General features: G+C 41.4%; 1 protein-coding gene and 1 pseudogene across 1 annotated transcript; one reads left to right on the forward strand and one right to left on the reverse strand.

The window, feature by feature from the left end:
- Positions 1-285: 285 nt before the first annotated feature.
- On the forward strand, positions 286-18913 carry LOC110525394 (Rieske domain-containing protein). Its single transcript, XM_021605463.2, has 4 exons — positions 286-905; positions 12002-12217; positions 15943-15977; positions 16271-18913. Exons 2-4 carry the CDS (start codon positions 12031-12033, stop codon positions 16580-16582), a joined length of 534 nt encoding a protein of 177 aa, XP_021461138.2. The 5' UTR covers positions 286-905; positions 12002-12030; the 3' UTR covers positions 16583-18913.
- On the reverse strand, positions 16939-18428 carry LOC110525395 (annotated as a pseudogene).
- Positions 18914-24420: the final 5507 nt, after the last annotated feature.

The raw sequence follows: 24420 nt of genomic DNA on the forward strand, positions 1-24420 counted from the left end.
ATAAATGTAACTGTATTTTAAGACAATTAAATACTCTACTAACAAAAAAGCTTTTAGAATTATAAGTGTATGTATGTCCCTTAAGGTCCTTGTGTAATGTGATATTGTACCCGCTAGCTCAATTGTCCATTGTATATTATCCATATATACTTGTGCTCCCTCATGTACTTCCTGTATTGATTTGTTGTTAATAAAAAATACATTTAAAAAAAGGGCGAGGGAGGAAGGAATGATTTTTAAATGGACCGCCCTTGCCCGGAAATGTGTCAGTCGTTCATCCCGCAACGACTGTGTTTTCAGCCACCGGTAGCTTGTGGGTGGTTTATATGCGCTTACAGTCAATTATGATTGCATGTCTACTTATATTACTCTATATAACTGTAACGACCCTGCCACACGAGCATGCTTTGCGGCAAAGTCGATAGCGTGCCGGACCGCGGGCTTCGAACGTCGAGGGTTCGAGACCTGCTCCCTGCTTTTTCAGTCATTACATAATTATACACCTACTGTATGATAGCTAGCAAATGAATTACTAGCTGGAACTTCTGGAGGAAACATTGTTTCTTTCTACAATTTCCAAAAACTAGGCAAAATAAAACATCATTACTTTTACGAGACGTGTTTGTTCATTAGTAGCAACATTTCTAACTTATTTACATTCGTTTTTACATCCAAATTGTATGTTGACTCCATTATTGACGTTGAAGTTTTACGTTTTGACTTCTCTTAGCGGATGTACAATCATCGCGAATTGAATTATGGGGCGTTTCAGGCCCCGAAGTGGACATAATTGTACACTCGCAAACTCCATTAAAACGAGGGCTGAGGGGCTTACGTTGTAAACTTCCCTTGTTTGGACCGACGACAGATATGCCGGCGGGGATTCCCCAAGGACATAAGGCAGGGTAAGTGGACGAGAGTGAGTATTTTATTTGATAGGCAGCCTAAATAGCCTACCTACAACTGGTAAAAAAGTTGTCACGACATGCGTGCTTGCTGCTCTCTCGCTTACGTGACTCAGCCAATAGCTGTAGCGCTCTCTCAACACACACACACACACACACACACACACACACACACACACACACCTCCGGCCCCCCCATCCAATCACTCAGCAACAACCTGCTCACTACCATCAGCAGGTATTCAAAGTAGACCAATTTTTAGTCCACACCGGAGTCGTGGTCAGATTTGACGAAAGGAGGACAGGAGAGAGACTGTGTAGAAAAGGGACATAGCCGTGGTCAATCGCGTAATTTAAATATTTAAATTGTTGTATTATCAAAAAACAACACAGTTCTCATCTAGAACAGGGAATTTGTGGTAATGCCATTAGATTGATGGCATTTTGGAAATATGAAAAACACGTGACTGATTCAGGTTATACAATTACAGCGCGGTATGAAACATAATAAAACATGTTTCCATTGGGATACTATTAAATGTAACACCAAACATTGCCGCGCCAGCGGCTTAGTCAGAACAAAGATTGTTCTGTCGATAGCGCGCCGGATCTCGGGCTAGAAAGTCGAGGGTTCGAGACCTGCTCCCTGCTGTTTCATTACAATATTAACAGAACATGCATGTCAATGATGTAACTATGTGCCAACGATCTTACCAAATTCTGATGTGCACTTTGAACATGTTATAGTAAAAAGTAGCAAAACCACTAGCCTATGTCAATCAACTATAGTATAAACGTTTAGGCATCCTATTCTGTTGGTCAGCTTGGCGAGAAAGAAATAGCCTATTCCAAACAGACTGGGACCGTTGTGGGACGATAGATCCCAAATTCATACAACCAGTAGGCTACATAAAAAATAAGCAATGAGTCTGATGCAACAGATCAGAACGTCAATCTTAAAATGTTCATAAACTAGTATTTATTCACATTATAAGCGCAACAATGCGGAATGTTCGTTCCATAAACGGCACTGCACATGTGAGTGGTTTCATGTGACAGAGATGAAAATATCCAGTTAGAAATCGAGAATAGGCTACTTAAAAGCAAGGTAAGCCGTGCCTCATATGTATTAAAACGTTCAGGTTTCAAACAATTAAGTAGGCTATATGTTTTCAAAACGCATACTGCCTCCAGCTAAGTGGTGTGGGGCGAGTTGATGAAGCCTGCCTTCCGTTGCCGTTTGATGCCGCATTCAAAACAAATGGGAAAAACTAAATGGGAAATCTACGACTTCCGACTTCAGTGTGTTCAAGACAACTGGGATCTGGGGAAAAAACGAGCTCCGACTGATAAAAATCGCTTTGAACTGTCATCCAACTAGGAATTCCAATTTGGGAACTCAGGCCTCTTTCTAGAGGTCCGACTTTCGAACCTGAAGATCACTGACGTCATGATTTTACTACCATTTTTCTGAATTCCCAGTTGTCTTGAAAGCACCACAAGCAGTTCTTGCACTGTCTCACAGATTTTCCAGTCAGTCTCTGTATGCTGTACACCTGTGACCAGATACATAACAAATATACTGTACACACTCTTGTATTTCCATCAATTAATAGGCTAAGAAGCATTTTTTCACTATTGGATTTTTTTCCTTCTTCTCCAGGGCAATTGGCACCACTTTCATTTATAGGCTTTTATATATTTTTTTGCTGATTTTATTTATAGGCTTTTATTTTACTGGCTAATGGAAACCCTGGCATGTGTATAACTACAACCAGTTAGCAAGTCAGAGTTTCCTAGTTCCGACTAGCACATGAACGTGGCAATAGAGATAGGACTCATCTTTGTATGTGTGCCATTAAAGTGTCTATGACATCATGGGCAAAGACGCCATTTTAAAGTAGTAAATGTTCTTCTTCATTGCCAGTTGACTATTTTAAAGTGATGGAAGCCCTCAGTGACAATGTCCATGCTAAAATGGGTTATATGCATGATGCGTCTTCTATGTATCTCTTTGAGAACGTGCACAACTCCAATATATACAAAAACATCCTTCCCAAATTTGCCACTTAGGCCTATATCAGTGCATTCGTAACAAACTAACCATTACACAACGTAATAGACCTGACGTAGCAAAATTAGCTATTACATGTTTTGTTGACCAAATTCGACACTCCATTGACCTCCATTCAAAAAGTCCTTACTTTGTGGACAGATTTTTGGGTGGAGTAAAATCTCTTCTCTTCCTCTCTGGTTAGTACCAGTTCAACGCTCATTGCAGAGGGGTTAGTAAACGTCAGCTATCATATTTCATACCTCGAGAGGTAGCCTAATACGCTCCACTTGTTAGATAAAAATAAGACTTGCGTAAACGTGCTCAATTTAGTAATAGTGTCTATTTGTAGGCACTAACTCCGCCATGGACAAAGCCTGAGGAAAATTAATGTCATTTTGTTTTTTTGGGGGGGATAAACTTCGATAATAATGTCTGTGGTAAACGCATGCTTAGGAAATCTTATATGTTTTGTTGTATGAAATAATATTAATCAGCTAAGGTCACTTTTTAAATACATTTTTGAATGTGTTTTTTTAAAGCACAAAGGCTTCATAATTCATAAAGGTCATGTTAACTGACTGCTATTCTATCAGAACAAAACGTATAAGTACTAAGCCTGTGTAAACTGAAAACAGCAATGCAAAAATAATAATAATTTAACCTTATCAATTTGATTAGCTTGCTAGGTCTATTGAAAGACCAGAGCTGTGTTCGAATACTCATACTAACTGTAGTATGTGTGTTGGTGTTGTAAAACAGGAGAGTGAGACCAAATCATGGACGCTGGATAGAGTGTAATCAAGTATAGCAAAAAGGCAGGCCTGCTCTAGCCAGAGCAGGGGCCCCATTGGTGCACAGCAAAGTCCTTTGCTCTTGGCACCCGACCAGTGGGGGGGGAGAGTGTGAGTGTACAGTGCTCATGAAATGTATGTGTGTCAAGGAAGCGTGGATTTAGGGACTGGTAATGTCTGCTTTAGGGTCAATGTCAGTGAGATAGTTTGGCACTCTAAGCTCGTTAGTGTTGCAGGATGTTCTTTGTAGTTTACAGGGGAGTATATTTGCGTGATGGCAGCTGTGTGTCCTTCGGATAATCATGTTATTGCACGTAGGCTCTAAACTTGACTGAGGACACTGGGCCCAGAGTTATCTGAGGACATCCGGTTTAACCAGAGCATTGGCCTGCTAGTAATGCTTGATATTAGATTATTTATATAACAAATCCCCCTCTTCACATCTTATTAGACGTGAACAATAGAAATAAAATATGAAGCAACCAAACAATTTGGTAGGAACCAAACTTTTGAGTCCCCCTCTTCACGTCTATTAAGACGCGAAAACTATAGGAGAGTGCTACGTTTGGTGCGTGTGAGATTGAAGGGAGTGGTGCTAGGAATGTTATCAGGGATAGGGGTTGGGGTGAGAGGGGTTGATGCTTTAGTATGTGTTTGTTGTTCTATTAACCATGTGAGAGTGCCTAGGGTTACTTCAAATATCAGTAGGAATATCACAAACAGTGGTTCAGATATTCCTAGCCTTGCCCAGGGAGAGAGAAATATCCCTTTAACCTGTTAGAGCTCTAGGGGCGCTATTTCATTTTTGGATAAAAAACGTTCCCGTTTTAAGCGCGATATTTTGTCACGAAAAGATGCTCGACTATGCATATTCTTGACAGTTTTGGAAAGAAAACACTCTGAAGTTTCAGAATCTGCAAAGATTTTGTCTGTAAGTGCCCCAGAACTCATTCTACAGGCGAAACCAAGATTATGCATCACCCAGGAATTAGCAGAATTTCTGAAGCTCTGTTTTCCATTCTCTCCTTATATGGCTGTGATTGCGCAACGAATGAGCCTACACTTTCTGTCGTTCGCCCAAGGTCTTAGCAGCATTGTGACGTATTTGTAGGCATATCATTGGAAGATTGACCATAAGAGACTACATTTTCCAAGTGTCCGCCTGGTGTCCTGCGTCGAATTCGGTGCGCAATTGCCAGCTGCTTCTACTTTACCATTTGATTCAGGGGAGAAAGCATGTGTCCAAGAACGATGTATCAATGAAGAGATATGTGAAAAACACCTTGATGATTGATTCTAAACAACGTTTGCCATGTTTTCAGTCGATATTATGGAGTTAATTTGGAAAAAAGTTCGCGTTTTGAGGACTGAATTTTCAGATTTTTTTTGGTAGCCAAATGTGATGTATAAAACGGAGCTATTTCTAATACACAAGGAATATTTTTGGAAAAACTGAGCATCTGCTATCTAACTGAGAGTATCCTCATTGAAAACATCAGAAGTTCTTCAAAGGTAAATGATTTTATTTGAAGGCTTTTATGTTTTTGTTAATGTTGCGTGCTGGATGCTAACGCTAATGCTAACGCTAAATGCTAACGCGAAATGCTAACGCTAGCTAGCTACTTTTACACAAATGATTGTTTTCCTATGGTTGAGAAGCATATTTTGAAAATCTGAGATGACAGTGTTGTTTACAAAAGGCTAAGCTTGAGAGATGGCATATTTATTTCATTTCATTTGCGATTTTCATAAATAGTTAACGTTGTGTTATGCTAATGAGCTTGCTGATAGATTTACACAATCCTGGATACAGGGGTTTTTTCATAGCTAAACGTGACGCAGAAAACGGAGCGATTTGTCCTAAAGAAATAATCTTTCAGGAAAAACTGAACATTTGCTATCTGAGAGTCTCCTCATTGAAAACATCTGAAGTTCTTCAAAGGTAAATGATTTTATTTGAATGCTTTTCTGTTTTTTTGTGTAAATGTTGCCAGCTGAATGCTAATGCTAAATGCTACGTTAGCCATCAATACTGTTACACAAATGCTTGTTTTGCAATGGTTGAGAAGCATATTTTGAAAATCTGAGATGACAGTGTTGTTAACAAAAGGCTAAGCTTGAGAGCTAGCATATTTATTTCATTTCATTTGCGATTTTCATGAATAGTTAACGTTGCGTTATGGTAATGAGCTTGAGTCTGTATTCACGATCCCGGATCCGGGATGGGGAGATCAGAAAGGTTAACTGGGCGAGGTTCCTTTTTCAGGGGAGGTGGAGTTTGATACTCCATCACCTGAATCAGGAGTGTCTTCATTTGGTATCAAATTTAGGCTGTTCAAATCAGCTCAGACTTCAGTCAGTGTTCTGGAAGGAGTTGGGGCTGGGGTGCAATGTGTAAGGTGGTGCCAAGGTGCGCCTGATTTACCTTTGACCTGGACTGAGTGTGAAGTAACCTCCTTCACTTCGTACGGTCCAGTCCACCTGGGTTCCAGCCACTTTCTCTTGTGGACTTTAACCCTCACCCAGTCACCAACCTTTACCTTCAGTGGTGGCGTGTCCCCCGGCAGCTCCCCCTCCTGGACCTTGAGAACCTGGGTAGAGAGTGCTGCAGAGAGAACCGTCAGTTTTTTCACATAATCAGACATTACAATTTGTTGTACATCAAGGGCGGGCATATGACCTCCCTCCCTTGGTGGACCATGCATGACTCTACCAGTCATTATCCCATGAGGCACATACTTTAGCTATCTTAGCTTTTGCTTTTGGTTTGACGTTCCACCAGATTTTGGGATTGGGGTCTGTACACAGATCCAAATCTGTGGGTTATGCCAAATCTTTCTTCCACCTGTCTCAGGTGTTTGTTACTGAAATGTGAGCCATTTGTCAAATTTGATTTGTCTTGGGATGCCATACCTGGGTATTAGTTTGGTTTGTAGCCACTTAATGACTGACCTAGCATTCTCTTTTGCTGTTGGTATTGCTTCTAACCATTTGGACACCTATCTACCATAACTAAGAGATAGCGTTCTATGCTACTGTCCTGAAAATATGCATTAGGTATGTTTGATATGGCTTCTTCGGGTTGTGGCTGTCAAAAACATTGCATTCGTCATAAAATAAGTCATCGTCATAAAATAAGTCAGTCATATTTTTCATGAGGGTGCCACCAGATGTGCGAGACCTTTTGAAGGGTCTTTAGTTTTCCTTCGTGTGTGGGGCCATGTGCTTCTCGTAAAAGTTCTGGGTCCATCAGTGTGGACTGCTCCATGGGCATAGGCTGAGTCTGTATAGATATTCACAGTCTTTCCTTTTCCTCTGATGAGGGCCTGCGTCAATCCGATGATTTCAGCTAATTGGGCAGATGCTGGTTGAGGGATGATGGCTGATTCAAGGGTGACATGTGAACCGTCTGGGAGTTGCTGTACCACCGCATAGGCTGCTATGTTTCCTTCTTCTCCTTTGTAGCAGCAGCCATCAGTGTACAGCCATTGGTCGGGATTGGTCAGTGGTTCATTCTTCAGGTCTGGTCTCAGTTTTAGTTCTTGTACCGCTCTTTCAGCACAAGAGTGGGTCAGTCCTTCTTCTGCGTTGAGTGCATCTGCCATATTTTTCTCTGTGTTCACTTGTTGTTGTAGTCAGGTGCAATCACCGCTGCTGCCGCTGATAGATCTGTTTTCAGGAGTGCAAAAGCTGTTGATGCTTCATCCGTCCAGGTCAGGGGTGCATGGAGGTTCCTTGGTTGTAGGATGACCGGTGCTGCCACCCCCTCTGGGCCACACACAATGGTACAACACCTGATAGGTGGGGTCAGGTGCATCATGTCTTCGTCCCAGTCTTCAGTGTAGGGGCAGTCATCAGTGTCTCAGCTTGGGGCACAAAATAATTACGTGAACTGCTAAGGTAATTATTAACGTGGTTAGGCAAGAAATAACTAAGGCAGTGATTATCTGAAAAAGGTCTTATTTGGCTCCTAATTCTTATTCTAGCTCATCTGGTAATGTCTGTAATGTGTCCTCTAGGTTTCAGTCAGTCCTCAGTGTATATGTGTTCATTTCTATCTTTGTATACTTAGCCCGTCCTTGGTCGAAACCAGGGATGTATTCGCGGTTGTCGGCACAGACCCCACCCTCGCATACAAAGGTTTCCCAGTATGTGGTGCCAGCCACGTGTGTGTTTCTCCGGTAGTTTATTTTAATTTGTTCAGCGATTTATTTAGGGATTTTCTAGAAATGATTCGGCGATTACCTTTTGGAACAATAAATTAGTGAATTCAGGCGCTTCTATAACAATTGTCAGAATAATTTTATCACTTTGGGAACCAGTATTTTTTATTCTGATTTGTTCAGTCAATTATTTAAATACTTTCTAAAAATAATTCAGCAATCACCTTTTGGAACAATATATTAGTGAATTCAGGCGCTTCTATAACAATTGTCAGAATAATTCTATCTCTTTAGGAAATATCGATAGAAATTAAAAACTAAAAATCAGTGTATAGCTCGGCGGCTTGTCAATCAAAAGCAGTGCTCAGCTCTGTGACTCTTTCAAAAGTCCGTGCTCAGCTCTGCGGCTTATTTAAGTACTTTCTAGAATTAATTCAGTAATTTCCTTTTGGAACAATATATTAGTGAATTTAGGCGGGTGTGTAACAATTATCAGAATAATATTAGCATCTGGTGAATACCCACAGCAGAAAAAGTAAGATGGCAGCCAGTCAGCATTCAGCACGGCGGCTGGTATGGGCAGTATTTGGGCTCAGCGGCCGTCAATTTTACACCGTTTATGTATTCACAGTATGGCAATTATTCCCCAACAAATGTTTTCTCTGAATTGGGCACAAATGCATCCCCAGTCACGGAATCGCGGAATGTCAAATCTGGTTATATTAATTCTACCTGACTTCACTTCATACACAACCTATTGAGAAAAAAAATAGGACGGTTTTCTATGCAGATTTCAGTCTACTACTCAACTTCACTTCATACACAACCTATTCAAAAAATAGGATGGTTTTCTATGCAGATTTCAGTTGATCAATTATTCACATTAACAAATCATAAAAAGTTATATTATGCACAAGATATCTTTTGACCTATGCCTTCAACAGTTTAGTATCAAAATTTGGCAACGATTCATACTCACTCTCAGTACTTTCTGATCAAAATTTGGTTTAGGCTAAGATACAATATGCAGATTTTGATTTAACAGGCTCTGCTTACCTTTTGGTAGAGATCTCTGATCAGTTACCTGAGACAAGTCGAACGGTTGAAAGTCTCCTAGACTACAGGTCAATCCTTCCGTCTGATTCGAACCGGATGATTTGTCTCGCCTCTCACACCGACCTATCGTGGATCTAATTCAGGAAGAATAACCATCCTCTGCTACCAATTTGTTGGTGCTGTAAAACAGGAGAGTGAGACCAAATCATGGACGCTGGACAGAGTGTAATCAAGTATAGCAAAAAGGCAGTTTATTGAGTCAAAAGATATCTTGTCCTGCAGTTTAACGTGCACGGACCCTATTCCTTTGGCTCAGAAGGAGTCAGCCCAGGAAGGGGGTGCTTAGCCAGAGTTTACAGCAGAATGTATACACAGAATAATGTAGGTGGAGTCTCGTCGTGTTGGTCTTCTGACTGGTCCTGAAGAGTTGGAGGCGGGCCTGCTCTAGTCAGAGCAGGGGCCCCATTGGTGCACAGCAAAGTCCTTTGCTCTTGGCACCTGACCAGTAGGGGGGGGGGGGGGGGGGGGGGGGTAGAGTGTGAGTGTACAGTGCTCATGAAATGTATGTGTGTCAAGGAAGCGTGGATTTAGGGACTGGTAATGTCTGCTTTAGGCTCAGGTGTTTCCTGTCTTTGCAGGAGTGCATGCAAGGGTCAATGTCAGTGAGATAGTTTGGCACTCTAAGCTCGTTAGTGTTGCAGGATGTTCTTTGTAGTTTACAGGGGAGTATATTTGCGTGATGGCAGCTGTGTGTCCTTCGGATAATCATGTTATTGCACGTAGGCTCTAAACTTGACTGAGGACACTGGGCCCAGAGTTATCTGAGGACATCCGGTTTAACCAGAGCATTGGCCTGCTAGTAATGCTTGATATTAGATTATTTATATAACATGTGACGTAAATGTAGTATATAGTTTGTATGCCAAAAGTTCTGGGATGTCCTTCTGCATTCACCAAAAGCCGACGTATACAATCAGTGGACTCAGCAAATTTTTTTTAGGGCCTATAATGCAATTCTTCAGAAAATCGGCTAGGCTTCACAACGTTTTCAGATTATAAGAAAATGGTCGGAATATATGCAGCCAAAGGATACATTCATTGCTTTAACTAATTATGACAAATGTTAAGAAAATGCTGACCAATGTAATGACTTTTCAAATAAATGACCTTACACGTTATGTTGGTTAACAATTATGCTAACTAACTACCCAATACTTATTGACTTGATTATTCCCGTAATTTAGCGAAGTGGTATAGTCATTGCGCGTTCTCAATGGACATTCGGGTGCGTTAGTAAATTCGTTCTAGCTATCTACTCCGATTTCAGAGCACTCTCGTCTGAGTACCTGTCTCAGAGCGCAGAATAACTGATGCATTTACGAACTCTCAACACCAGTTGAATATGGTCGGTGTCAGTAAACGTCGACAAAACAGCTTAAAAAGACAATAAATGTAATGAAATTAACGAAACCTTGTTTTTCACAAGTGTATTATAGGTTGAGAGTTCTGCAAAACAATGTTCACCCCAACAATGAGAATGAACAGTAAATGACTATAATATATTGAATTCATTAACATAAATTACCATAACCAAACAAACATTGCAGGTTAGAAATGATGTGAATTAATGGTAAATGTAGGCTACTACTGGTGATGTATGTAATGGGGAATTGATAGAAGGCACACAATTAAGTTTTGAAACAATGAATGCCCACAAAATAGCGGGATAGAGTGCATTCTGGAGAGAGACATGCGTTTTGCATCTAAACCACAATCCCCAAATTCTTGGACCGTGACATCCCTGCAGCCTCTTCAATGGATTAGTCCACTGAGACAGGTGCAAATCATACAGGTGTCTTATGTGCCATTATTATTATTTTTTACTATTTGCGACTGCTCAACTAATTTTTAAAAAATGTTTTCAGTACAGACGTCTTTTGTCATACAGTAGGGTATTCCATATAAGGCACCCGACCTTATGAAAGTTGCACAGTTTACCCTTAATCTTGTAATAAATTAAATCTAGTGATACATAACTTGATATTTCTGCCATCCATTTGACAGGATAATCAACCTTCCAATTAATGGCAATGCATTTCTTAGCCGCTATGAATGCTAGGTTACACAGTTTGTTTTGATAAGTCTCCAGTATAAACATTTCCAGCAAACAAAAACAGGGAGAAGGGATCATCTGTATACATGCTGAGATAAAAGATCATACTCTTTCCAGGAATTCAGATAGTCGTCACAAGATCATAACATATGCAAATATGTACGCCGATATTCCTTCTTAATTCGCTCAATAACTTTGTGGAAAAAGGGTTTATTGGTTTAAATGTGCCAACTGTTCTCTTGCTACAAAAAAAGGGTTTTGGGCTAGTTTTCAAGCCTTGTGGGCTGTTTTGAGAAGCCATTGGGCTATATTGTTTTACCTGAGTGTAGTGTTTGTAATGCAAGATGGAGGAGAGTCTGTCTCTCTCGGAGATCTGGAGCCTTCAACCACAAGGGGGCATTGACATGGTCATTGAAATGCATTACATCCGCCAGAACATAATGTGCTTATGGGTAACGTGAACAAAGCTTAACATGCAACACAAATTGTGGAGCCTGCCAGAGTGCTTGATGAATGCTAATCTCGGTTATCCATAAGTAAAATTCTCGGGAAAATTGTACTTTAGCCATTTATATGTGAATCTGTCTATGAGAGATTAGATGCATGTTTGTGCTTACATTTTTTTAGATTACAGTGATCTTTATTTCACTAGGCAAGTCAGTTAAGAACCAATTCTTATTTTCAATGATGGCCTAGGAACAGTGGGTTAACTGCCTTGATCAGGGACAGAATGACAGATTTTTACCTTGTCAGCTCAGGGATTCGATCTTGTCGATCTTGCCTTTTGGTTACTAGTCCAACGCCCTAACCACTAGGCTACCTGCTGCCCCTTTAGTTTAAACCTAGTTCAGGTTGATGTTAAAACATACACACACACACACACACACAAACTACTAAATGTTTATCTCTCTCTCCCAGGAGTGCATCTACATTTGGAAGTTGTCAATATGTTCTCTGAGGAAGAGCAGACATCCCCTACATCCTCCTCTTCATCGCCACCTCCATCCTCCCACTTCATCGGGAGGAAAGAAGACGTTGTCCAGGCCAAGCGTGTCACCAAGCTGGTGGGCGGGAGGGATGTGCTGGTTCTGTGCCACCAGGGCAAGCTCCACGCCATGGACATGCGCTGCTACCGTAAGGATCGGGTCATGGGTGTGTGCAAAATGGATGTTGGGGATAGTTGTGTATTTATTTTCTGGGTGAGAGAGTGACAATTTTTTTTTCTTCATGATTTCGTAGTTTCCTAAGTCAAAGTTTGTACCAACAGATGTAGCCAATTGAATAGCCTATGATTATAGAATATGCATAAAATGCATCCTCCAATTGCAACAACTGCCTATGCCCATACATGTTGTCTAAAGAAAATGTTATATTTATATTTATATACCAAGTTAGGCATAGGCTACCTCATTTCAAAATAGGCCATCATCACTGTCAATGGTGAATGATAATTCTTCATATTTTACTAGTGAAACATCCAAACTGCATCTCCGTGCCAATCATTTGGTTGTTCTCAATTAGTTTCATGGTAATATGCATTTAGATCTCCTTGAATTACTGTTTCATGAGCGAACTAGAGCAGATGGTGTTAACAAACTAATAGCCTTTCTTCCATTTTGTTATAATACAAACATACATCTTGCCAAGTGGTGCGTTCTGTTGAGTTTTGGCACATGAGGAAAAAAATGTGACTCTTCAGCTATCCATCCTAAAATATAGTTCGAAATGAGGTGTTTTAGGTGTAACAGTAACGTTATAGGCCTACTATGCTATGGTATTACTGTATATTAAGTTTTCTTATGCAATCATTATGTGATCTTGCAAGACATTGATTCAGCTTTGCTCTAACTTCTGCATAAAGTTCCCTCAGCGCTCACAACAGGCAACCTCTGACAAAAGTCCCTCTACTTCTATTTGAGGTGAAAATTATGAATCCGACACCTTATCGATAACAACAGCTCGTGGTCCTCCTGGAATCAGAAGTTTTTTTTATCAATGGAGGAACGTAGTCAGAGAAATGCTGATGAATGTCTTGCTCGAGCTGTGTATGCCACTAGCTCACCTCCGATGCTCACAGGAAATGTGTATTGGAAGAGATTTCTGAATGTTCTTTTCCCAGCATACACCCCTCCAACCAGACATGCTTTATCTACTAATTTGCTGGATGCAGAGTTCAACAGAGTTCGTGTAGGTCAAGCAAATCATAGAGAAAGTAGACTGTATTGCAATAATCTCTGATGGGTGGTCGAATGTTCATGGGCAAGGAATAATTAACTACATCATCTCCACCCCTCAACCAGTATTCTACAAGAACACAGAAACGAGGGACAACAGACCCACCGGTCTCTACATTGCAGATGAGCTGAAGGCAGTCATCATTCACCTTGGACCACAGAAGGTATTTGCACTGGTGACAGACAATGCTGCGAACATGAAGGCTGCTTGGTCTAAGGTGGAGGAGTCCTACCCTCACATCACACCCATTGGCTGTGCTGCTCATGCATTGAATCTGAAAACAATGGATACAAGAGAACCAAGGAAATGATTAGGTATGTGGGTCATCAAGTTATAGCTGCAAACAAAGTGAGAAGAATAATAGCACCACATTGAAGAAGCCCAGCAACACAAGTTGGGGTGGGTCTCCTGGAGGGGAAGGAGTCTCTCCAAGATATGGCCAATCACAGTCTGGCGATATGGACAGCCCCATCAAGAGGATCCTCCCGGATGATGTATTTTTGGAGAGAGTGGTAAGCAGCCTGAAACTCCTGAAACCTATAGCAGTAGCCATTGCAAGGATTGAGGGAGACAATGCCATCCTGTCTGATGTTCAGACTCTGCTTGCAGATGTAAGAGAAGAAATCCGTACTGCCCTGCCCACTTCACTGTTGCTCCAAGCAGATGAAACTGCAGTTCTGAAATACATCAAAAAGTGTGAAGACTTCTGCTTGAAGCCCATACACACCGCAGCGTACATGTTTGACCCCAAGTATGCTGGCAAGAGCATCCTGTCTGGTGCAGAGATCATCAAGGCCTATGGTGTCATCACTACCGTGTCTCGCCACCTTGGCCTGGATGAGGGCAAGGTTCTTGACAGTCTGGCGAAGTACACTTCCAAGCAAGAGCTTTGGGATGGAGATGCAATCTTGCAGTCGTGCCAACATATCTCATCAGCCACCTGGTGGAGGGGACTTTGTGGATCTGAGGCTCTTTCCCGTTGCCTCCATCATCCTCCAAATCCCACCAACATCAGCCGCCTCAGAGCGCAACTGGTCCATGTTTGGGAACACACACACCAAAGCACGCAACAGGCTGACCAATACAAGGTTTGAAAAATTGGTTGCCATCCAGGCAAATTTGAGTCTTTTTGAGCCTGACAATGAGCCATCCTCAACAAGATTGGAAAGTGACAGTGAAGATGAGGCATCAGAGTGGGCCAATGGGCCTCTGCAGTGCACATGTAACAGTATAGCTTCCGTCCCTCTCCTCGCCCCTACCTGGGCTCGAACCAGGGATCCTCTGCACACATCAACAACTGCCTCCCACGAAGCATCGTTACCCATCGCTCCACAAAAGCCACAGCCGTTGCAGAGCAAGGAGAACAACTACTTCAAGGTCTCAGAGCGAGTGACGTCACTGATTGAAACGCTATTAGCGCGCACCCTGCTAACTAGCTAGCCATTTCACATCGGTTACACACACATGTAGCTTATAGTTCTTCATCATTCTTACCACCGCCAGAGAAGACAAGGAAGAAACCACCATGTACCTCTAGGCTGCTATACATATTTATTTGATTTGTCATTCTATTGTTTTTCATTTTAGTGGTAATTAAAGAGAATTTATTTATAATTTATCCGAATACATTTTCCAGAAATAGTTTTACCAGCTGTGTGTATTCTCATATTGAAAAAAGTGAGGGAGCACCGCTCCTCCGCACTCCGGCAGTACTACACCCCTGGTTGGGAAAAGGAATAGATTGGGGCTAGAAAATTCCACTCCTCCAAACCAACATTCCCCATGTTTTACGATGGACAGTATATCAGTTGACCTTTAAAAGCAGCACAATAAAGTCATTATTAGGATTCGCCCAATAACGGAGGAAAGGAGCCTGACCTTACTATAGTCCAAGGACCTTCTGTTTAGAGGTGAATTGGCTCTGGTAGACAAAACAGCCAGATACTCCATTTAAACATGAATCGATTCTCAATTGCGGTGCGGTGCGGTACGGTTCTAGAAACATAAAATCCTCTACTTTCATATCACAAAAAAATTATTTCACAAATGCAAAATATACAGTTTTAACATTTGCAGCCAACAGTATTTTCCTGTGACAACATGTTTGTGGTGTCCGTCTTCCATTTAGCCTACACACAGGTGTTCGGCGATAGCTAATTAGTTTAGGTAGTCGACTCTGTTCTCCGTAAACAAGCGCAGTAACAAGAAAATATGGCTGTGTGGGAACCCTAACCCTATAAAAGTGTGTTGTAATTTAACCTTTTTTAAAATGATTATTTATTGTGATATAAAAATGTCTGAATTAAATCATTTGTTTAAACGTAAATAGAATATTGTAGAAAGAAGGGTCAAGACATTTTATTTTTTGTCATTTGGCTTGTTTTTGAGAAACTTACCTCAACTTACCTCTTACCTTACCTCATTCACTTCATTGCTCTTTGTGTGGTATCAGGGCACGCAAAAGACACGAACAAGCTCCTAAAACACCCAAATACGTCCTTTTAGAAACAGACATGCTCTCAGTATAGTGATGTAGGTTGTTAGATGTTAGATGTTATGAATAGGCTATACTATCTATCCCTGACACTGAATTCCAGTGGTGTTGTACTGTCTTATCTTGCCAGATACCGGTGGACCACTGCAGGAGGGAGATATCGAGGTCAGTCGTCTGATTTCTCTTTGACCTACTACTTGTTCCACACTGTCCTCATGAATCCTGTGCTTTACCAGGAATCCCAGGCTCTTTCTCCATTGTCTCTCCTATATTCCTTGCCTCATCAAAACGCAGTGGAGGAAAGTGTCAGACGGGAGGGATCTTCTCCATTGCATTTTGAAAAGGGAGCTAGGACAGACAGTTGAGAAGAGCCCCACTCTTCTCTCTCATTCCTACAGCTCATTCTCATAGCTAAACAATCTTTTGTGTTTTTCTGTTTGTTTCTTTGATGTGCCCAGGAGTTTGATGGGCGGATGTGCATCGTGTGTCCGTGGCACAAGTACAAGATCACGCTGGCGGAAGGCGAGGGGCTGTACCAGGCGGTGAACCCCTCGGCTACACCCCCTAAACCCACCTGGCGCTCCAAAGGGGTCAAACAGAGGGTTCACCAGGTCACAGAGATCAACAGGGATGTGTATGTCACATTTAATGACTCACCGGACACCATTGACTCTGACTTCTACCAGACAGAGAGATACAGGGCCACTATAAATAAGGCCCAGCCCGAGACAAAGAAATTACTCGAGAAGGTGACGAGCAGGAAAGTGTAAGGATTTGGGCCATTTTGGTTGGGAGAAAACCCCTAGTGATACTAAATGTGTCTTTCGTTAGCACCGTGGAATAGTAAACGGGTGGTGCAGGTACAAGACTGACTAAGTACTTCCCTATCAGCAGCTCAAAGTGTAATCTCTGGGTTATCCTTTCGTATCCTCCAGTGCACTAACTGAGCTCAATCTCAATCTTTTCCAAGTTTTCAAACTTGTACACACTTAAATATGTGTTTAAAGATTTTCTGTTTTTCTACAGGTGCAGTCTTCCTCTATTTCTTCAGTTTTGTTTGACTTGTAATGTCTGCGTCTATACAGCAAACGTCTTAAAGAACGAAAGCAGAACTAGTTAACATTTGTGTATTTTATTTATACAAAAGATAGTGGTTAAGTGATTTAAAGATGTTTGGATGTAAACATCACTGGAGGAATATTACTGGAGGAACCGAGACAGGCCTACAGTCATGAAGATAGACGGGTGACTAACATCAGAGCTATAGATGACACACAATGTTTGGTCTCAGTTCAGCAGACAGAACGAAGGCAAGGGGTTTTCCAGGTGGTGCAGATATTCACAGCTGTCTGTGGCCAAAACAGAGAAGGACAGAGAGATGAGAGGTTGTGTGGAAAAACAGGTGAGCTAGCACTGATACCCTACACAGTCACAGTATCAAGAAGAAGCCTTGCACAGAATAGTGTGAAATGTTGTTCATCGCAGTACCTGAAGATCATTGCAGCAATCCGATTGACTTAAGCATTCCCTCCAGTTTCCCACTCTTATCCAGCGCTTTAACATCACTGCCCCCACCAACACACTCCTTACCGACGAACACCCGTGGCACCTTCACACACACACACACACACACATTCATATGGATTATAAGCTTTAATATATTTTTCAATTAATGTAGGAATTTGATCATGATGGTATCAACATTGCAAAGTATCAGATTGTTTTTATTTCCCTAATGTACTGCTTTGCTGACAATTCAATGGGAAATCAGTGGGGGGCTACAGTAGCCCACTGAAATGAATGGATTTAAGGTTTGTGCACACGGTTGTGTCGAACTGTATGCTTTCCGGTGGATTCCCATTCATTTCAATGGGAGGCATGCACCACTACGGATGCACCACTACAACTCACCTGGCAGATTATGCAGACTAGCAGTGTTTTGGATTCGTCCAGTTTGTGCGTTGCTTTTCTGTGCGGTATCAGACACGTAAATAGATAAACCACCGAATAAATGTGTAATGTGTAGCATGATTATGTTTGTTCTGATGCAGTACATAAATTGCGAAGACTACTTAACATTTACCGTACAGCAATGTAATGATGCAGTCTGTGTGCACGCGGCGTTAGGCGCGCTTCAAACCCCTTTTGCGCAACTCCTGCCCGCCTTTCTGAACATGGCTCATTTGCTGAGTGACAGTGGCAAGACTAAAATTAAAGTATGAATACACTAACAAAATTAGGCTACTTCTATGTACTTTGAAGGGTTGCCATATACGAAATAAATGTTTTATATGGCTCCTTCTGGGGGGGGGGGAGTTAAAAACAGGCTAGTAAAAGTCTAGAAATGGCTGGATAACAAAGCGAAACAAAAATGCATTCACTCACTCACTGTTCGTTCACCTGTCATTTTATTTAGGTAATCCTGGATTTCATTCATGTCATCTCGTCCAGTGATGTCTATGAATTCCAAGTGTCCAGATTTGAATCAATACTTTGACAATTAAATCCATACTTTGACAAAACATATTTTGCCATTACGCAATATGGGCATGACGGTTTTAGAAACACGACTACTTTGTCCCCTTAAATTCTGGCCGTAACGAATTCCTGAGCCATGTTGCTATTTAGAGAGCCGCAGCGTTATGAATAGAGTATTCCAACAGATTGTAAATATTTATGACTGAAATTGAGAGAGAGTTGGCGAAACGATAGCCAGAATAGATTCCAACCTTACTCTTGTTTACAGCTGCACTGGGGTCGTACAGGCTTCCTGTTTAGATTAGGACACTGTGGAGCCAGCGCAAGATGTGACTCAGAAAACGTATCTCAATACAGGGATGAGAAAAGTTTTGTAGTGAGAAAGAATTGTCCCATTTTCCCGTAAAGCACTTCACCTCAAATTTCAATCTGTCAAAATTGTACACGAGATCCATACAGAACTGAGTATGAAAAAACACCTTCTAATCAGTTGTACAAAATTGTATTATATTTTATGGGCTGCGTGAAAAAAATCACAATGCAAGTGGTGAGATGCGCATTAGGCCTATTCTTTGTTGAAGAAAGTGTTAATTGTTCTGGGTAATAAAACTAATTTGAATAAACATAAATAATCCCCCCATCATTATTCATTTTCACTTTTGTCTAGTTGAGCCTGCCTTTACCCAACGAAAGGATGACGTGTAGTTGTAGGCCTAGTCTAGACCACTTTATTCGACTACGATTCTAGACCAAGACTGGAAGGGTCGAGACCAAGACAAATTCCAAACCAATAAATATTTGGGGATTCTAAAAAGTTATTTTCCAACCCCAATTTTGCCAAAATGTCTTCTGGCCATCCGCAGTCTGCAATCACAGATTATAAATCAATGAACATATTGTTTTGAGATTTAGTCAAGACGGAGTAGATCGGTGTCCGATCCCGAGACAAGACAGAGACTATCAAAAGCGGTTTTAAGACTACAACACTGAATCTCACACCCGTTTTTTTGTGTGTTGTGCACTACCTTCACTTCTCTGTTAAACGAGGTTGTTGCACAGAGACTTTTGACCAGATCACTTTCAATATTGCCTCAAAGATCAATACTTAAAAGTTGAGCCTATATATTATTGTGCCTTAACTTGTAGCTACATCGTTAATCTGGAATGTTAGTGTGAGCTGTTTAAAGAAATGCTATTGCAGTGTGGCTGCCTCTTTCCACCTCTTCCTTTCCCTGATCCCTTACAAACCAACATGAGAGAACCTTAGGAGTGTCCAGTCCAACCCCAACTTCTACTGTAGTGTATTAAACACTAAAACGATGTCTATAATACTTATCATTGGACTGATAATACAACACACAATTCAAAAGAAGACAAGATAAGACACCATATTGTCTACATGGCAGGCTCACCATCATGTAAAACGATATAATGACAGAGGCCATTTTCCTCTTCATACAAGGATTTTATGTTTTTCAGTTCTTTGAGGGGAACACCTCAGTACATCTCACTTGCTCAGGAAGGGCAGCAAATGTCATAGAATTGCCCAGAATATAGTTCACACATCTCTCCCGTGCTCGTCTTTTAGACAGAGGCTGAATGTGTGATAGCAACTGGTGTGTGACGAGGGACTAGAGGCCAGTAGTACTAAATAGAGGTTACCGAGAAAGGATTTAGAGGAAGTTAAGTTTTGAAGAAATGTATTACTTTTGTCAGGCAGTTTTCTTTGAGTGAGTAAGTGAAGTTTAGATGGTGAATTAGGTGTCATGACACGAGCAATGCACCAGGGAGCGATCTTACTGTTGAAATGAGTACAGTACTCTGTCGTACTGTAGCCTTCTCCATTTGTGTATTTCTATTCAGTGTACAGTCCTCACATTTTGCTACATTATTTTATTTATTTATTTATTATTCTACAGATCTACACAACCTTATCCACATTTTCACAGTGAAATAAAAATATATATAATTTCTTGATTGCGTGTGTCTTCCCACCTCAGCATTGGTGAAATCACCTTTGGCATCCATTACAGCTGTGAATCATTTTGAATAATATTCTACCAACTTTGCACAACTCTTAGGGCAACAGATGTCCATTGTGTTTGTCTAAATCTGGTTGTAAATCATTGAGGGGGGGGGGGGGTATCTAGCCTTAATCAACGTCCACAGCTTCCAGGGTGTAATTGTTGGGGGTTAACTGCCATGCTCAATGGCAGAACTGCTCAGGGATTCGAAACAGTAACCTGGTTACTGGCCCAATGCTCTTAAACGCTAGGCTACCTGCCACCCCTACAGTCCAACTGAGAAAATAATATGCTAAGCATAATAGTTTGACTTTACAGTTGACCAAGAGATTCGGGAACTCAGTGTGCATTCTAGGTTCATGTTGATAGAACACAGAAAGCTCACATTATACCTAATGATGCTATTCACCATTTTAATTAAACAAGTTTGCCAAGTTAGGCTTTTTCAAGGTCTTCCTTATGCAGTTTGCACACATTTGCACACAGATCAAGGAGGCAGGCTAATGAGGCCAATAGCACTCCAATGAAAAACTCCTGTTTCCTGTTTCCTTTCACCATCTACCACCTCACTCTCTCACGCCACCTCCATCCCAAATCCTAGCCCCTGGGACTAAACTGCTGCAGCTTGCTTACGGTATGTTGATCTGACCACCACATCTGGGACTTTGGCATGGCGGAAATAAGCTCCAGCAACATGCCTGGGGGACTGACTTAAAAAGAGGAATGAAGGACAGACAGAAAAAGTGGTGAGGGATGGAAGAGAGAGCACATGTGAATGTGTGTCTTCATACTTACTGTTGACTGATGACTGGTCACAGCATTTGCTGATCCCTTTAGGGGGGGGGGGGGGGGGGGATTGAGTGACAGGCCAACAGATGTACTGCTGCATTTTTATCAGGGGTGTCATGCACCCCAAAAAACTGAAGGGGCAAAAAAAATCCACAAGGATGGCTGTTTTTTGGGGGGGAGAATTGTGCTTTCAAACACCTGAAACAGCTTTTTCCTGCAATCTAGAACCATAATCCTTATGCTTAAAAAAATGTCTATCTTTTCTGCATATCTAAGCATACTTCTTGAGCTGTCTGTATCCTTCTGACTGGTGTTTTTTTTTTAAGAAGCTAAATACTCTTCTTTGAATCTCTGCTAAAATCTGTGTAAAAGATGGAAAGGAATGTGAGTCTTATTCAGTACATTTAGTAGTTGCTTGCTTTTCTAATGTATACCAACATTGCCAGCACACATGCTAGCCAAGATAGTTAGACAAGGACAGGAATATAGAGAAGACATGCTAACTAACCACATCACACACATATGGCACAGGCTCTTCTCACTCCTTATATTTTCATACTGAACAGCACTTCAACACACCATATCTGCCCCCTCTCCTGTTTACTGTACCCATCCTGTGTCCTACTGAGCAGTCAGCTCCGCATTGTGTTCCTCAATCTTGTTACTCCTGGTAATCAGTTTAATTTCACAGTCTTTTAGACTGTCCATGGCACATGATGTAGAATTCACAGGAGACTAGTGAGGTGAGGACGGCTAATAACAAATTATGGAATGGAGTGAATGGAATGGTATTAAACACATGGAAACCAGCTGTTTGATACCATTCCATTTATTTTGTTTCAGACATTACTATGAGCTCATCCTCCCCAATTAACCTGCCACTAGCCACTTATGGTGGCCCTATAGGTAGTTTTGGCCAGTAAAACTGGAACCAGACATTGACATTCCTGACAGACTAGCCAGAGCGCACGTTATATTTGGTGACCAAAGACCACTGCTTGTCACAGGAAACATCTCTTCTATTCACCCCCCATACACACAGTGTAACGGCTTTCTTTGGTAGAAGGAGAGTCGGACCAAAATGCGGCGTGTAGATTGCGATCCATGTTTATTAAACTGAAACAACATAAATCTAAATACAAACACTACAAAAAAAATAAACGTCACAAGACCGAAACAGCCTAATACTCATGCACATAAACACAGACTAAGGACAATCACCCACAAAACACCCAAACAATATGGCTGCCTAAATATGGTTCCCAATCAGAGACAACGATAAACACCTGCCTCTGATTGAGAACCACTTCAGACAGCCATAGACTTCACTAGAACACCCCACTAAGCTACAATCCCAACACACCACATACAAAAACCCATGCCACACCCTGGCCTGACCAAAATAAATGAAGATAAACACAAAATACTTTGACCAGGGCGTGACACACAGACTATATGCTAATTATGCCCATTATTTTAATGTGTGCTTGAGAATGTTATTTGTGTACTACATTGAAGGCTGATGAGTTGAAGACAACTTGTTAGACATAACCCACTCAGCACAAGACGTTGAAAATACATATTTTGGAAAATACGTCCTTTCAACATCTTGTGCTCAGTGGGTTATATCTAACAAGTTATGCCTCGATAGTCACCTGTAGTAGAGTGCTTTGTACTAAGTTGCTATTTGTGGTGAAGTTGTCCTGCTCTCCTGAAGATGTGCTAGTACCTTTAGATAAGAATTAGTACTTCTTCTGTTCCTCTCTGTTACAACCTGGCATACCCGTTTTACTGCTATGTGGAGCAACTGTTGAGATATGTAGACTGAGATGCGTGCGTACACACACATTTTGTTCTTCTATCCTCGTGGGGACCTCAAATTTATTTCCATTCAAAATCCTATTTTCCTTAACACCAAACCTAATCCTTACCCTAACCTAATCCCTAAACCTAACTCCTAAATCCTAAACCTAACAACTAATTCCCCCCACACACGCACAAGGAAAAAAGGTATTTTTTACAAATAAAATAATAAACAAAGAGCTGATTGGCTTTCAGGCATTGATTAATTGATTCATTATATTCATAAAAGTCACCTTGTCCGAGAGAGATTTACATAGTTGTCAAAATGTCACACCAGGGTAAGCCTACACAAAACACAGCCCTTATTTTAAGTGTTTCTAAAATCCCCTATGGGAAAAATGAATGGTGGAAAAACAATTGGAACCATTTCCCTGTTTGACCGCTAGGTTTAATGGGTATTATGACACATCCACTGTGGGGCTCTATACTGTACATTTTAAAGTGAAAAATCAGCATCACTGTTACCATGGAATTTCCCATGCCAGACCGGGGTTGAGGGTTCAAACAGTATTTGAAACTTAGCACTAGTTGTGCCTGATTGAGCCTGTCAGGCTTAGTAGATGAATAGAACCCCTGTCCACCTGGCACTCCAGGCAGGCTCAAGCACATGCACGATTTGAACCATAGTCTGTTGTGTGTGAAAATGTCGAGGGGCGGAGGAAGTCACTCGAATGCAGTGTAAGTGCTTTTCACTTTCCAGTTTTTCCACTTGTTATGTAATCCCACACTGGCTGGTTGACAGCCCATTGGCGTCTGCTCACGTGCATGGAGACTAGGGGGTGGGGGAACATAGCTATAGGAGATACTATATAGGGGCAATGGCAGAGTGTGGGAGATCAAGTTTGGGCAGCCAGGGTTTTTCTTTTGGTTGGGAAAATGTGTATGTAAAGTATATTGTGCATATTTTGTGTATGCCTATGTGTGACTAAATATGTGCTTGTATGAGGGATTGTGTGTGGGAGAGTGAGGAAAACATAATAGTAGAGATTGATATCTCACCCAAGGTCCCTACTGGGTCGGAAGTCCACCAACCTGACACCAACCCAGGATGTATTCCTCAATTGCTATGTCCCTTAGTGCAGAGACACACTCTCACAATCACTCATTTTATCTATTTTTTCCCTCTCTCTCTCTCTCACTCTTTCTCGTTCTCTCTGCTGGGCCTATAGGCGGTTGAGGCTTTAAACAGTCTGTTCCCACATTGGGATAGAGTACAGGCTGTGGGAGATAACATGGTTAATGGAGAACATTATAACCACGTTGGCATTCTGTGTGCAGCTGCACACGTGTGTATCTACTTTCTTATAGTGTGGCTTAGGGAGAATGCATGCTGCTGCATGTGGGTCTAAAATTGTCATTTTGCATGTACCGGATATGGATCTTTGTGTGTGCATGCATTCACAGTACAAATATGACTGAGCGAGTTTTAGACATGTGTACATACAGGACTAACC

The sequence above is a fragment of the Oncorhynchus mykiss genome, chromosome 6 (assembly GCF_013265735.2).
Source record: "Oncorhynchus mykiss isolate Arlee chromosome 6, USDA_OmykA_1.1, whole genome shotgun sequence".
Lineage (NCBI taxonomy): Eukaryota > Metazoa > Chordata > Actinopteri > Salmoniformes > Salmonidae > Oncorhynchus > Oncorhynchus mykiss.

Bases quoted from the DNA above. Each gene is read 5' to 3' on its own strand.
- LOC110525394 (XM_021605463.2), top strand. From the start codon at position 12,031: ATGTTCTCTGAGGAAGAGCAGACATCCCCTACATCCTCCTCTTCATCG. The intron at 12,218-15,942 runs GTAAGGATCGGG...TTATCTTGCCAG, and splicing joins CATGGACATGCGCTGCTACC to ATACCGGTGGACCACTGCAG. The intron at 15,978-16,270 runs GTCAGTCGTCTG...TGATGTGCCCAG, and splicing joins TGCAGGAGGGAGATATCGAG to GAGTTTGATGGGCGGATGTG.